Raw genomic sequence first — 16440 nt, forward strand, 5'->3', positions numbered from 1 at the left:
AAATCATCAAGTTGGGTTTACAGAGCATCCATGATTGTGGCAGGCACCCTAAAGACCACACAGAAAATTACCTCCTACCCATTTATTTCATACTGAAAATGGCAGCAAGTCTCCTTCTGAACTCACTTCTTCTGGCACAGAATTTTTTAAAAGGAGGGAAAAATGATGACAATTTCAGGTTATTTCATAGATTCAGACTGTGTCCACTGCCTTTGAAACATACTTTCAGGGGGGAAAAAGTGATCTCCCCATGGCATCCAGCAAGCACTATCCAGCAGTACGTTTCTCAGGTGGAATCCGCCTGAAAAGACTTCAAGGCAGACGGGCCAAGCCTTGGACTTCTCAAAAAACCTCTCACATAACATGAGAATGTCTAACAGCAGGAAGCCGAGAAATGTAATGTCAAGAACAGAGAAAAAAGGAACAGGCTTAGAAATAAGCACATTTGAAAAAAACAGTGAAAGATTTGAAAAGATCAGTCCAAATTTAAGAAAGAAGAATTGGCCCCTTACCATTTGAACCTAAAAGAATATACCCAGGGCAAGACAAACTTCAGAAGACATGACACTCTTGAAATACAGAATTTTATTTAGAAACTGTTTAAAGTAGAAAAAAACCCTGTCAAGAAAGACCAGGTGGAAAATGGGTTCCCAATAAAATGGAATTTTAGGGCAACAAAAGTCTAAAAGGCCACAAAAGAGAAATAGCACCACTGTTATTTGAACAATGGCTAGTTACTTGCATTTTTTGGCATTGTTAATCACTGAATCTGGGTTTTCCTCTGAATCCCACACAGAGCATGCACTACACAACAATTTTATCATAAAATATCTGCTTTCTACACACATTTTAGGACAAGCTACCACCAGAAACAAATCAATACAAATACATCAGGGGCTGAACAATCTCAGTAGTGGGTGACACACATTTTGCAGAATTCTGCCAAACAAAGGAACTGAATAGGCTAGGGGTAAAGCAAATGAGGAAGAGTTAAGGAATGAAATATTTTAAATATTAATAATTAATTCAGACACGGTACTGTATTTTCTGCAAAAGAAAATTAACATTTAGTAACACGCTAACGAATTTTATCTCCAAAGAGATTAGTGCACTGGCAAAGTATTCCGATAACAGTGGAGGGCTGTGGACAGCAGGTACCAAGAACACCCAGCCTTGCAGAGCCCAAGGTAGCGACGGCCTTCACTGGTCACTCCCTTTGCCAGAGGTCCAGAAAGAACTTGCAGCGTGACCACCTGCCTGCTGAACTTACACTCTAAGCAGCAAACTTTAAGGAGCCAAAGAGGAGTCCCCAATGGGCAAGGGGAGCAGAGAAGAGAAACATGTTCAATGTAAACTTAAAAGACAGTAAAATGGGACACGACCCCCATTCAAATCCCAGAGATGTGGGCAAGTCCCCAAAAGTAGTTGTTAGATTTAAAAACTGGACACACCTCATTTCCCAAAAAACATAATACATAGAAATTTCAGGGATAACTGGAAAAATCGTCAGAGAAATGTTCACTGAAATTGAAGCTCTACAACTCAAACATGTCAGGGCTGAAACACACCCTCTGTTCGTCCAGGCAACAATGCCTCTTGTTCTCAGGGCAGGGATACAACTGGCCAAGGACACCAAATGGCTTTACAGAGCAACTTTTTAAACTTTCCTTCTGGGCCAAGGTGTAGGCCTTTGCAGATTCAAACAGCCCTGCAAGGCCTGTGAACAGCAGATACCAAAGGTCCAGAGGTCTGGCCCTTCCTTCCCAGACACAATGTCAAACACGTAAATCTGTCACGTTCCATTTTATATTTTGAAATATGGAAGCATATTTTAAATACTCTTAAGGCATTTATTTATTAAAACGTTCTCTGCCAAGATTTCACATTAGCTTAAAATTCAAATCAGTCTTTACATTTCTCTACTGAGGTCTCCACCTCAGTGCATTACATAAAAACACCTTCTCCAGCAATCAGTGTTACCAGCGTCCACACGGGGAGCCCCATGGTCGGCCTCTCTGCTCCCTAGGTGAGCCAGCTAGGTGTTAATACTGCTCCGCTACAAGGTGAAAGCTCCTAACTCAAACTCATTGGAAAAAGAGTGAAACTTCTGCAAAGTGCACTTTAAGAAGAGGTACTTTTTGCTCATGAAAAGAAACCAGTGAGTCCTCTAAGAATAATAAAAGGGAATATTTTACAGTTAAGCACATGATTTGGAGTGAAGAATTCGGATGTTGCTCTGCTGGTCCAGGCTGTTAATACTCTTCTTGCTCCTCCTGTGGGCCCCCTTCATCAGGGATCACAAAGCCTTCCTAAAATGGGGAAATGAGAGGGGAAAGCTATTACTCAGCACCAAGTGAACCATCAGTTTCTACTGTGGGGTCACTTTCCTCATACTGAAAGCCTCTCAAAGTCTACGGCTCTTCCTGTCTCTACCACACACTTGACATTTAATAGCACAAGGCCAGTGACCACTACTTTTCTTAGACAGTAGAAACAATCTCACAAAAGGCAAAAAAACTGAGCACAAATTTACTCTCAAAAGTTGATTTCTTGATTTTGGCGATGATTTCACACATCAAGTTGTACTTAAATGTGTACGGTTCGTTATGTCAATTATACCTCAATAAGGTTGTTTTAAAAAAAAGAAAATTTACCCTTTACCTCATGATGGAGTTCAATGTAACGCCATCTCCCGTCAATAAGCTGTCCCACAGCCTGCTTTTCCTTTCCGCATTCTTTTGATCACACTTAGGAACCACTCATGCAATTGCAGGTGCTGTGGGTTCACCCAAGACACTCACAATACCCACAAGAGCGGTAAGACTGACTCCGCCTCAGTGGCATGGGAAAACAGCAGATTCACGGCTCCCAACTCACACCGGCTCCGGGCATTCTGGCATGTGACAGTGGCTACACCACCATAAAAATCCGACTTCCCCTTCAACTACCATCTTTTTTTTTTTTTTTTAAACTAAATCTCTACAGCTGAATTTACCTAAGATATGACACCACTAAAATAATACTCAGACTAGCCCAAGGACCCCTATATCTTCGTCACCTCTGTTTTCATTAGCTGCCCAGAGCAAGCCCAGAATAAGGATTTATTGAACAAAGTATTTTTTTCATCATGTCTCGATCCCCCCCCAAATTCACTTGATATGTTTAGAGAACAGCGTTAATGACAATACTAATATTACCTTATGTTTGTACACTGCTATACCATAAAACACTCAGATATACACTGCAGTTTGATCCTACAGACCTTGCTAGGTATGCAGATTTACACAAAAGTAAAGCCAGTCAACAGTGAACATAGCGAGATAGCAAATCCTAAATCTAGGGAAAATCAGTCTTCCATGATCAGCTAATGTGTCATGATTAATATCAGCAGCTTCGGTTGTGTAATAATACACACGGATCCCAAGAAACTGGCCCATAAAGTACTGGGAGGAAATGGGAACCAAGCACAAAGATACAATCTGACAGATGTGGGCAGGGAACATCAAAAAGGGGCCAGTACCTGGTTCCCAGGTCATGATAAAATGGAGCTAGCACCTCAGGCTGAGGGGTCCAAGCCGTAGGGGGTGGAGTGGGGATGGTGGCGTTATGAGCATTTTGTAGCACTCATCGCCTATCAGGGGCCATGAACTACAGAAGCAGGGCAAGCCAGCCACCTCCATGTCCTTTTCCTGACTCAAAGGCTCACAGACCTCAAGGCAGAGGCGGAGGTTGAGCAGAGGTGTTCTCTAGCTGACTCTGAGGGGTCAAAGTTCAAGTCTTTTGATAACTGCTATGCTGGAACATACAAGCATCAGCACTGAGTCGGCTGACACCAACCAGATAAAATTTATTTTCTCTGGTGGCAAATGGCAAGAAAACATCATGTCAACACGTACGTCTGTGGCGTAGAGAATGTCCACGATCCTCTGCAATACAGGGTTGTTTTCCCCCTCGTTCTCCTGGCAAATCAATTCAATGTTCCTTAGCTTTCCAAAGTAGAAATCTCTCTCTTTCTCCAAGTCTTCAACAGTAAGTTTCAATACGTTGACCTGCATAAGACATTGAAAAGGGTGAGATACTTGGCATTTATATACCAATAACATATCACACCACCTGCTAACCCAGAAGAAGAGGTGGCCTTCCATCAAACTCTTAACAGGGACAAACACCCACTTTAGCTTAATATCGGTTTTCTTCATCTCCAAAGAAATAATGTGGGCCTGTTCATGGCCATCTTGACTCTAACAACCCCAAGGAAAAGGCAGGCCACACCATGAAACATGAGGGAACTTCTCAGGGACGGAGAAAAGATCAAGGAGAAAAAACGATGGGATCCAGAGACAAATACAGAAGCAGAGTCCACAACCCAGCAAAGCAAGGTGGCCAACAATCATAAACTGTGTGCTTATCAGGGCACTGGTCAGTCAAATCCAAGTCTTTCTGCATGTGAAGGTCAATGGAAAGAGACAGTCTGGTCCAGAGAATCAGGATAGAAATGGTGAGCCAGGAGGGGAAGACTAAAGATGACTACTGCTAGTCAAACACAGCTACAAGTGACAGAGGCCTGGGCATGGAAAACTCAATGGTTCTTACCGGGCTGCCGTATGTTGGGGACGGGGGAAGCGATCCATGACTCAAAAGAAGAGGAGAGGATCCTGGCACCTGTCTCTCTCCCAAGAGAGTTTCAAAAGGGAGACAGGACACGGAAGCAAGGAGCAGACCCACCATGTTCCACAGCTAGCTCCACTGAGCTAGCTCACCATGCGTGCTGCAGAATCCTCCAGGCGCCCTGCTGAGGGGCTCTCATTCCCCCCAAAAGGCCCATGAAGAAATAAATTTCAGTGCTTAGGCCAGGTCTATCCAACCAAGAGCAATAAAAGTCATAACAACTCTCAGGGCCCTTTGCATATTTGAAGCACGATACATATCTTCATTCCAGTGTATTCAAATCTATGACATGTGAATTTGATTTAACTCTCACGACATGAAAATTAAAAGGCATACCACGCAGCACAAAATCCTCACAGGACACACAGGCTGGGGCCACAGAGAAGGCCAAGCCAGGAAATCAAAGGTGCAGCTGCGGAGAACAATTGGGTAGCAGGGAATTCTGAGAGCCAGAAAGGCACTGCAGAAATCTAGTCCAACCTTCTGAACTGGCTGGAATCTGAAGCAAACCACTTCTTTAGCTTCCCCATGACCTCACAAAGCAGCCAGCTACAGTCAAAGGGATCAAGTCCTGTCCCAGGGTGGAAGAAAACTCCCCCTTCAGAAGCTGCCATCACGAAGCCTCCGGAGATGAGGAGCAGGTGACAAGAACCACCAGGACCATTCTGTCAATTACTTAATTTCAATGTTCATCATCAAAGGCCTGAACAGACCAACCCGATTCAAGGTTCTAAACAGTCTTTCACTCATCCTTTATCAACCACAGAAATCACTTTACTGCTGCTTGTTGCTTTCTTTAAACTATCAGCCCCAAAGCAGAACATGCCAGGGGATAGAAGGGCAAGAACTGACCAACCCCACCAGTAGGAAGCTGCCTTAAATCCTCAGTTCCAAGATCCAAGAGCCAGGGAAGAGGCCTTCTAATCACATCAGTGACAGAGGATGAAAAGGAAGTCAAAATGGCTTCAAAAGGTATGCTATACTTTGGAGTCTACCACTCATGATTCACTAGTGCCTCACCCACAAACCCACTCAAACCTCCTCAGGCCTACAAATCATCAAGGGCACCAGAACCCAGCCTTCTGGGCCCTACCTGTGGGGCCAACGCAGCATTCCTCCAGGATATCACTCAATAACTATGTATCCACAAGAAACACACACGAAATACTCAGTATACACTAATAAGTCACTGGCTTTCACTCCCCACTCCTCTAAATGCTTACTAATGAGGTTATTAAAACTCTGTGGCTAGTCATCAATGCCACTCTTAAACTTTCTCTTGTAGTAAAGTAATAGCCATAATCTAGGAAACCCAAGGAGAATGCTTTGGACCTACACTGGCCACTATGGTAGCTGGGGGCCACAAGTAGTCATTTGGGCACTTGAAATGTGGCCAATGCAATGGAGACCGGCTGTAAATATTAAATACACACTGGATTTCAAAGACCTAGTACAGTCTTCAAACATAAAATATCTCATTGATAATTATTTGTAATGATTACATGTTAAAATGATAACACTTTGGATAGATTCGGTAATGGGTCATGAGAAGAAATTTCATGTGTTTCTTTTCACTTTTTTAAATGTAGCTACTAGAATATTTTAAATTATAGATATGCCTCACATTTCTGGTTTGCATTCTCCTTCTTTCGAACAGTGCTGCTTTGGACTCAACCAAAAGTAAATTTCTCCAGGATGCCTTAAGAAGGTGCAATCACTGCAGCTCTCCTAAGGAAATGAACACCACGAGGAAATCTGTGAAGAATACACTGTTGTCCTCTTATCGTAAGAAGCGCATCTTGCTCTATTTCCCACATCAGTCACGTTCCCCAGACTTCTACACCTTTATCAAGGGGCACAAATTCAAACACTTCCAAGGGGCCAGACAGATCATGTAAATGAGCCAAGGGATCAGTGACACAGTATTATAGGTAAGGACTCTGGCAACCTGGAGAGAATCTAAAAAATCCTTCACATTAAAAAAAAATTAAAATGGAAACCCCGTGCAAGCCAAAGTACTTCTGAGGCAGGCGTGAGGCAGCTGGCTCAAACCCCAGCGCAGGTCCCGTGACCTCCCCAGGCACACTGTCCTGGTCTGCGAGGTCTCACAGGACTAACACAAAAGTGCAAAAGTGAAACTGAAGCACTCGGGAGAGCAATGGCAAACCGCTCTCAAAACGTCAGCTATTTTTGTTTTTATCATTAACATCTGTATATTTCACCGAGACAATCGGGCTCCTGTGAACTTTTAAGAAAGACAATTCAGAATCTATTTCACTCTATCAAGACCACAGACAACAGCCATAATAATTACAATGGTCTCTTATCCACTGCCATTTTCCCCATTTATCCCAAACCCCACCCTAAGAACCTGACAGCACATCAGCTCATGTGGCCCGCCCAACTACCATGAGCAAAATATTAGCCCCACCTCACACAACACACAGTTCAGAGAGGTTAACTGACCCCAAGAAGTTAAGTGGCAGAGTCAGGAAAATCCCCAAATGTATAGAACCCAAAGCCTGTGCCCCATCACACAGGACACGAGCTGAGTGAGCCAAGAGCAGCAGTCTCACAGAAGCCACTGTGTCTTCTCCTACAGAGTACAAGATCAACCCTGTGCTGGCCACCCAGCTTTGGCCTCAGCAACACTGCTTTTCTCTGAGATTGCTTCCTGTGTACATCCTTGCCTGAAAACCAACAGTTTCGGGGAAGTCTTTTTCTCCAGGACTTCTGTACTTCACAGTGACCACGCCCAGTGGGCACTCAAGGCAGCCACACTAATGGGGACGGTGACCCAGTCACCTTGACATTCCCATGGCACCTAGGAGCACAGGGCATGCAAAAATCGAAGACTGAAACAAAGCAAAACAAAACAAAATGAAACAAAACAAAATGAAATGAAACGAAACAAAAAACTGTGATCTCTTGGCAGGTTCTTACGTCCTGAACTCCAAGGAGCAGGGTTGGGGTCACGAGAGGTTCCAGGTCAAAGTGAGGTCATTGCCTCTAGGTTTTAAGACTTGGCTTTTAGGAAAGTGAAAGGATTCGATCTCAAACTCACAGAAATCACAGAGCATCCCTGACTTTAAAACTGGAATTAATCAAGAGAATCATCCAAAAGCAAGCCAACAAACAAAACTCTACGGACTGGTGAGAAAACATGTAAAAGTCTAAACTTTGTTCAGATCCACAGAGACCTCTGACAAGTACCTTCAGAACATCTAACTAATCCTGAAGTATGCATTTCAAATCACTGAACTGATTAAGAACAAAAGAGCAGCAGCGGGCTTTCCATACCAGTTCCACCGTAACTTGGATCTCTAGTGACCCAGGATTTCAGCAGAGAGCCCGTGCAGTCTTCTTTTAATTACTATTTAGAAAGGAACTCTCCTTCATCTTTTGTCAGAGCCAAAATTCAAGAGACACTCTCTGAATCCCACAGAACCCTAACAGTTCCAGAAACCTTCGACAGGGTTCTAGCGTAGGGGTAGGTTTCCAAAGACATCGGTCTCCATCACACTAACACATCTTAGAAACGCCTGACCCCTCTCTTCCACCTCCACCTGCACACTCTCAGTCCCCACACAGCACCCAAAGTGCTCACATGCCACGAGGACTGCTTCAGCAGGGGGACGAGGCAGGTCTTTCTACAAGAGCACCGACAGCCCTCCCGTGGTCAGTGCTGCCAAGTGTCCGTCCCCCGAAGTGACTCCCGTCTTGGACAGAGGAGGTGCCTACCTGCTGCATCAATTCAGCTGCTTCGTCATCCCCGTTGCCCACACCAGGATTCTTTCGCACCACACCTGGGCCAGCCTTAGGGGTTGCAGTAGTTCTGTGGGTCGCAATGGGCCTCTGTGGAGCTGAGAGAGGAGCAGAGCTTTTTTTAAGAGGAGAAATTTCAAGACCAAAAGAACGGATGGGGCAAGAGGAGGCTGTGAACAACTGCCCTCCACAGCTGTGTAGTGAAGGGGCCCAACGTAGAGAGCCCAGCATGCAAGACAGCACTCCCACGTTTGCCCAAGGTGGTTTTTATCCTGGCAGCAGAGTCAAGTACCGACTTTAGCCACCATCTTTGGTGCTGGGAATGAGTCGCTCTGTGAGGTCTTTCTTCCACTGGGGTTAAGAGGACTATCATCTGAAAGAGACACAGTCATTCTGGCGCATACAGACAGTCCACCTTAACCTAGCTCCAACCAAATCCACTAACAGGGACAACTCCATGGAGCAAAGGCAAACTTCATGCCAGGAGTGAGCTCACAGCCCCAGCTGCTGTCAGGTGCCCAAGGTTCCCCATCTGGGAAGTCAGATGCCCTCTACCTTAGAACCTCAAGCTTCTTGGCTTGGGAAGGGGAGGGTGGTAGAGACTGCTGTTACCGCTAATTACCTCAAAACCTGCACCTTGTTCACTTTTAGAAGGTGTTTAGGAGGGTTATGAGAGAAAAGCAGCACCCTGACTAGGATTTACAGACTTCTCTGTAAGTAGAGCCAAAAAAGGTAGTGAAGTTAAAACATGGAAAGAGCAGTCAAGTTAAAACAATCAAGGATGGGCTACCTTGAGGTAAATTTATCACCCATGATTTTAATCATGTATTCAGCAACTATTTTGTAAAGCTGCACATTATGCCAGGCTTAAAAATATCTGATCTTCCTGATACCCCAAACTATTCAGTAACCATAAGGCCTTTCACCCACAGGTACAGGCATTCCTCTGGGTGATTTCTAGTCTGCGTTCATCCCCAAGATTGAATGCTTACTACAAGTCTCCACATGCCTGTTACCAGCACCTGAAATACGAAATGCACAGGGTTACCTACACAGATCCCCACTCTAAGAAGCTAACACCCAGTATTTGGAGAAATCAGAACCTTCATACACTCTGCTGATGGGAATGTAAAACGCTGCAGCCACTTGGAAAATAGGTGGTTCTGCAAAAGGTCAAACAGAGTAACCACATGACCCAAGAATTGTGTTCCACAAGTATATACCTTTGGATATATGCCAAGAGAAATGAAAACATAGGCCCACACAGAAACCTATATAGGAGTGTTCAAAGCAGCACTACTGATAACAGCTCAAGAGTGGAAGCAACCCAAATAACCATCAAGTGGTGAACAGATACATGGTACGTGGTACGGCCATACAATGCAGTATAACTTAGCCATTAAAAACCACCAAGTACTGCCACGTGCTACAACGTGGATGAATCTGGGAAACATTATGCTAAGTGAAAGAAGCCAGACACAAAGACCACATACTCTATGATCCTCTTTATGTGAAATGTCCAGAATGGGTAAATCCACAGACAAAGCAGATCAGTGGTTGCCTGGCGTTGAGGGGAAGGGAAGAGCTAGGGGAAAACGGGAAGTGACCGCAACAGGGCACACACGAGGTTTCTTTTTGGGAGTAATAAAAATATTCTAAAATTGGATGTGGTGATAGTTGAACATATCTGTAGATATACTAAAAAGAACTCAATTGTCTATTTTAAATGGATGAATTGTACGGCAAGTGAATCACATCTTAATAAAGCTGTATATCCATAAAGCTATGAAAATTAAGAGTACTCAATGTCCCTCTCTATCTACCAGATGGATCAGCCTCTCTCTCAAGGTACTATGGGATCTTAACTAATATTCTTGCTACCTTCTGGAAAGGAGGAGTTAGCATTTGTAGAACACCTGCCCTGTCCCAAAGCGTATGTGTGTTTCATGAATACACTACAGGTTTTGGGAAACCTACCAGGCCAAAACCTTCTAGAGAAGGTCTCTAAAAACTGCCTCCCAGATTCTGCTGGCATCACAGCAAGCCAAAGCCACTCAGCAGCTCAAATTTTAGGGAGGACAGGGAAGCCTGAAGTAAGCACAGGAAGCTGGTCTGCAGACAGAACGATGATGCAGAGAGCCAAGCACAGTCCCTAAAAGACCTAGGAAACTCCTTCAGTTCCTAGGTATTCACATCTGGCTGTAACTTCCCATCCTAGGGTCCTGTGAAATGTCCTCATGTTCAAACTAAAGCTCTCTTCTATGTGAGCTGACCTGAAGAATTTCTACCCCACACAAGTAAACAGTGTTGACAAAATTAAATTCATTGAATTCATTCAGGCCTCAAGAATAACCCTCTGGGGCAAGTACTGAAATTCCCACTTTATACAGAAAGAAACTGTGGGGCAGAGATGAAGTGGCTTAAACAGAGCGACAGTGACCCAAGAACAAACACAGGTCTGCCTTGTGCCACAACCCATGCTCATACCACATGGCTGGGAGTGAGCTGCTTAATCTCCCAAAGCCAACAGCTGCTCAAGAGATTCTGACTGAAGGCTGAATGAATGAATACTTGGAATACTATTATTTGGAAATGGTGTTTTTGTTTTGTTGTTTTACCTGCACTGCTAGAGCTGAGAGGTTTCTTCGGTTTGTTCAGAGCTGGAGCAACAAGGGAGGGAGCCACTGCAGTTTCTTGACCTTGTCTGGCAGCTACGGGGTCATAGTCTTTTCCATCATAGTTTGCATCAAAAAACTTCTTGAACCACTGAACAAATTCAAAATTGTCCTGAAACTTTCCTTTTACTAATTTGTCCACAGGAATTATCTGCAGAGAAATATCAAGACTATTTAGCCCAAAGCAAGAGGCTTTTGGCAAGCATCAAACATGTCCATGCATCAAATCAGTATAAAGCTCTGCCAAAAGGAGAAAAAAAAATTTTTAGAGGCAAGAACTTAGTGCTAAGTAAGCCCCTGAAAGTTTATAGAGAGAGTTTAATTCAGTTTGCCTTCCACAAAGTACTTAGACCTGGCAACCACCCTCCCAGTCCATCAAAAGGAATTAGAAAGGCAAAAGAATAAGCATCATTTGTATCATATAGAAGTCACATACACATATCCAAAGGCATCGTAAGACATGTCACTGCACTGTGAAGAGTAAATCTCCTATGCAACCTGCACGGCCACAGTGCCTATCACAAAGTATGAAACCTAGAGCACAAACCAACCACCGGTACCTACAATGAACTGTTAAAGAAAATTCTGTCATGTCAACCACATCTCAGTAAAACTGGGAAAAAAAAAAAAAATTCATCCAGAAAAAAAAGAAAGGGGGAAAAAATTCTGTCTTAAAAACCGCTCAAGCGGTCCGTGAGTTCGAGCCCCGCGTCAGGCTCTGGGCTAATGGCTCAGAGCCTGGAGCCTGTTTCCGATTCTGTGTCTCCCTCTCTCTCTGCCCCTCCCCCGTTCATGCTCTGTCTCTCTCTGTCCCAAAAATAAATAAACGTTGAAAAAAATATATATTAAAAAAAAAAAAAACGCTCAAGGTACATAATCAGTCCCAGAACAGATTTCTACAAAACGGTTATGTTTTTCAAGTAATTCCAATCCTATTAAAATATACTTTAAGGACCCTATAAACTTTTTTATTGTACAAGGATCGTGTTATCAGTTATGACCTCAAATTGTTGGACCATTGGCCAGAGTGTAATTATCTTTTAACTCTTCAAGGATTCCAGTGGCAATTGTATTTTCATAAAGAAGAATGTATGTAATAATCTGAACCATATCTACCCCTCTAAGCAAATAAATACAATTTTAAGAAATTGCTTTGTATGATACTAAAGCATTTACAAACAAAATGTACAAACAAAAACTCACTTCTCAATACTCCCTGACTACAGCAGGTGGGGTAAAGGTATATCTGAAACAAACTGGCCATGATTTGATAATTGCTGAAGTTCATGAGGGATCATCGTACTAGTTGCTCTACTTTTGTATGCTTTAGAAATTTTCCTTGTTGAAAAAAATAAAGCATAGGGATGTATGGGTGGCTCAGTCGGTTAAGTGTCTGACTTTGGCTCAGGCCATGATCTCGCAGTTCATGGGTTTAAGCCCCGCATCGGGCTATATGGACAGCTCAGAGCCTGGAGCTGCTTCAGATTCTGTGTCTCCCTCTCTCTCTGCCCCTCCCCTACTCACGCTCCGTATCTCTCTCTCAAAAAACAAAATAAACATTAAAAAAAATTTAATAAATAGAATAAAATAGAATTCTATGAAAAGAAAAATTACTGCATATAATAAGCTACACCTAGTTTAAACTATGCCTGGTAACAAGATGATTTTCATTCAATACAAATGTATGTTCTATGTATTCTATAGAGACAAAACTAAAATAAAAATAAGACTGATTTCACAGCAAATACAGACCAGCGACACCAGCAAGATAATGAGTGATTACAAACTTTACTAAAAAAATGTTTTTCCCCAAAAATGACTTAAAAGAATAAACCATTCTAGGGGAGCCTGGGTAGCTCAGTTGGTTGAGTGTCTGACTCTGGCTCAGGTCATGATCTCATGGTCCGTGGGCTCAAGCCCTGCAACAGGCTCTGTGCTGACAGCTCAGAGCCTGGAGCCCACTTCGGATTCTGTGTCTCCCTCTCTCTCTCTGCCCTTCCCCCACTCAGCCTATCTCTCTCACTCTCTCAAAACTAAATATTAAAAAAATTTTAATAAAAAATTAAAAAAAATAAAAGAACAAACCATTCTAATGAGCGGGGAGGGGAGAAACATTAATTTTGCAGTAATACATTATCTATTAAAACAGAGATAACATTTGTCCTTAATGAAGTCTGGTGGACTGTGTTTCTGGTACCTTCAAATATCATTGGGGGCAAAAGGGAACTTGCCAGCACCCACAAGGGATCTTCCCTATACCCTGCTATAAAAAGCAAGTATTTCTAGAATCTTCTCTATTAGAACTACTTATTCTACCATATGCTATGCTTTACAGATGTAAATCCAGGGATAAAAAGGATTAGATCTCAGACTAATAAAGATTAAACAGTATTATTAAAAAAAAAAAAATCATGAGTACAGATTTACAGGTTGATTCCTCCAAACACGAGTAACTTCAAAATAAAGGAGAAAAACAGGAGAACCAAGGATAGGAGGGTAGAGGGAAACTTTGCTCCCAGTAAATTCTATGTTAACTGGAGAAAAGATAACTATATGAATTGGGCTGGGGGGGGGGGGAAGGGGGAAGGGGAGCAAACGTCCACTAGTAACAATTACTAGTTAAGAAACAACCTAAAAAGAAAAATCTAAATGAAAGAATAAAATTTACTTACTTTGTCAACACCCATTCTCTTAAAACCTGCTTGTAGTATTTTGAAGTTCTGGATGTATTCGTGTTCTAGCTTAGCCTGGAATTTCACTTTTTTCAGGGCAATGGAGCCAGGGAACAGCATGTCCATAAACTGACAATAGGCAGCCCCTGAATGAACAACAAGAGAATAAAATACACACTTAGGTCATTAAATGCTATGATTAAAAAAGCAGGATGAACTTTTGCTCAGACTTATTTAACCCACGTACAATTCAAAAAATTGTAAACTGGACCCTACTGGGGTGCCTGGCTGGCTCCATTGACAGAGCATGCAACTCTTGATCTTGGTGTCGTGAGTCTGAGCCCCACATTGGGGGTAGAGTTTACTTCAAAACAATTAATTAATTAAAAAAATAACAAGGTAGATCTATAAAACCCAAAAGCTTCATTACCACATGACTTCAAAGTCAATTTCTCAAAATCAGTAACAAGACTGGTTTCACCTAAGTTCTAACACACTTGCAATGCAGAAGCCTGTGATGAGGAGAAAAGAAATGTTTCTATGACATTTTAAAACTATTCTTTGTAACAAACCAGCATGACAATAAAATGACCACTATAAAGAAAAATTAACACTAGTGGCACATAGGTGGCTCAGCTGGTTAAGTCCAACTTCAGCTCAGGTCTCATGATCTCAGGGTGTGAGTTCAAGCCCCACATCGGGCTCTGCACTGACCCTGTGGAGCCTGTTTGGGATTCTGTCTCTGTCTCTCTCTGCCCCTCCCCCAATCACGTGTGCTCTCTCTAAAAACAACTTAAAAAAAAAAAGAAAAGAAAAAGAAAATGAATGCCTAGAAGAGCAAAAACAGAAAGAGAGGTGACTCTGGTTTTTTGCAAGGACATACCCTCCTCTCCACTAGCAAGAGTAGGGATTTCCCAAGTACTTTAAAGATCCATCCTCTGACCCAGGTTAAATGTTTTTCTAAGAGGACTGTCTCCCTGAGATTTCACATCTCTACATAAACTTAACCCAACAGTTTATAAACAAAGTTAAATAGAAGACATTTTTGTGTTCTCCCATTGAATTTTTTTAAAGTAACTACAGACAATCATTACATAGATTTCATCCCATTTGCTTTCCAATTTCATTCCTTCCCCCCACTTTCCCATTTTTTCCCATCACCACCCCCAAAAATATTTCCTTGGTGCTTAAAATGTCCATGAATGTAACTCCTCTAAAGCCTACCAGACCACACTCTCCTCAGACAGGGAAGGGTTCCCAGTGCACTGAACTGTCCCTGCAGGGCTAAAGGTTAAAGGGGCCAAAGGAGCCAACCAGCGGTAGGGACAAGAAACCCAGGGACGAACCAAGGGGCATTCTGCAGAGCGAGACTGCTGTAATACGCACTGTCAACTTACTTTAAATCAGGCCAATCTGGCTCCCGGCCAGTTCTAGCATAACAGTGCCATTATCATCATTTTTGGAAAGAAGATGCAAAGGGCAGAAGCACTTCAGTGACCACAGTGACAGTCTGAGTAGAAAGAAGCATCAGAAAGTGAAAGCCTGGTTTTCGAGGTGCCAGATTTACTTTCTTGTCCAACAAAAATATACTGAAGGAATTCTAGGTCCAGGGACTCAATTAGCAGTATTTATATTTTTAAAATAGGGACACCAAGAGCTTCCTACATTCTAGAGGACAATAACCAAGTTTCTTTAACAAAGTAAGAGCATAAAGAAGGGTAATCTGTTACATTTAAAAAGAGTCACAATTTGGGGTGCCTGGGTGGCTCAGTCGGTTGAGCGTCTGACTTCGGCTCAGGTCATGATCTCACGGCTCGTGGGTTCGAGCCCCGCGTAGGGCTCTGTGCTGACAGCTCAAGAGCCTGGAGCCTGCTTCTGCTTCTGTGTCTCCCTCTCTCTCTGCTCCTAACCCACTCACATTCTGTCTCTGTCTCTCTCAAAAATAAACATTAAAAAAAAAAATTAACAAAAAAATTAAAAAAATAAAACAAAAAATAAAGTCACAATTTACTAATTGTAATGTAAATGTGATGCATAAAAATCAGCTTAAAAAGCGCATGCACATAAACCCCCCCCCACACACACACACAGAAAATAATCTATTAAGCATCTATACCCACAGCACTGCTCTACACATGAAAGGAAATTTTCTGAAACAGCAAAATAATGTGCATTTACTAAATGCACACTATTCTCAAGCCATCCATGAACTTCTGGCTAAAGTCAACCAAAACCACTTAAAAGCAGTAGTCATATGCTTCTCAGAAAAAACCTGTTTGATGAACTATCACAGTTCCTTATTTTAGAGCCAGAAGAATCCTTAGAGCCATCATAAATTTAAAAACTGAGGACGAAAAACTGTGGCCCAAGACCACAGAGGCCAGAGAGCAAGCTTAGAACCAGACCCCAGGTATCCTGAACTCCCCGCCCACCGTTCTTTTGCATAGTACCATCATCTTACATCCTCTTAGAACAACTTATAGTTGAATAAAGCATTTCCTAGATGGGGAGAAAAGATATACCATGCTGCTACACTGTAGCTGGCTGAAGCAGAGAAATGATACATAAAGAAAAACATTAATTAACACCTCATAAAAATGGACAAGGTAATTGGACAATTCACAAAAGAAATATAAACACATCTGGGGATCCAGTCGAAG

The 16440-nt window shown here is 42.6% G+C and overlaps 1 protein-coding gene across 1 annotated transcript in view; it reads right to left on the reverse strand.

Moving 5' to 3' along the window:
* Positions 1–570: 570 nt before the first annotated feature.
* The window catches only part of MAPRE1 (microtubule associated protein RP/EB family member 1), a 30390-nt gene continuing 14520 nt past the window's right edge, over positions 571–16440 (reverse strand). The window contains exons 3-7 of the mRNA XM_047068358.1: positions 13781–13926; positions 11052–11259; positions 8410–8531; positions 3897–4049; positions 571–2309 (exon numbers count right to left, since the gene is read on the reverse strand). Of these exons, the coding sequence (XP_046924314.1) occupies positions 2253–2309; positions 3897–4049; positions 8410–8531; positions 11052–11259; positions 13781–13926 (686 nt within the window). The 3' untranslated portion in view covers positions 571–2252. The remainder of the gene's footprint in view (positions 2310–3896; positions 4050–8409; positions 8532–11051; positions 11260–13780; positions 13927–16440) is intronic.

Source organism: Lynx rufus, unplaced genomic scaffold (genome assembly GCF_022079265.1).
Source record: "Lynx rufus isolate CCGP_SWC_20201006 ecotype Redwood Valley unplaced genomic scaffold, mLynRuf1.p SCAF_8, whole genome shotgun sequence".
Taxonomy (NCBI): Eukaryota; Metazoa; Chordata; class Mammalia; order Carnivora; family Felidae; genus Lynx; species Lynx rufus.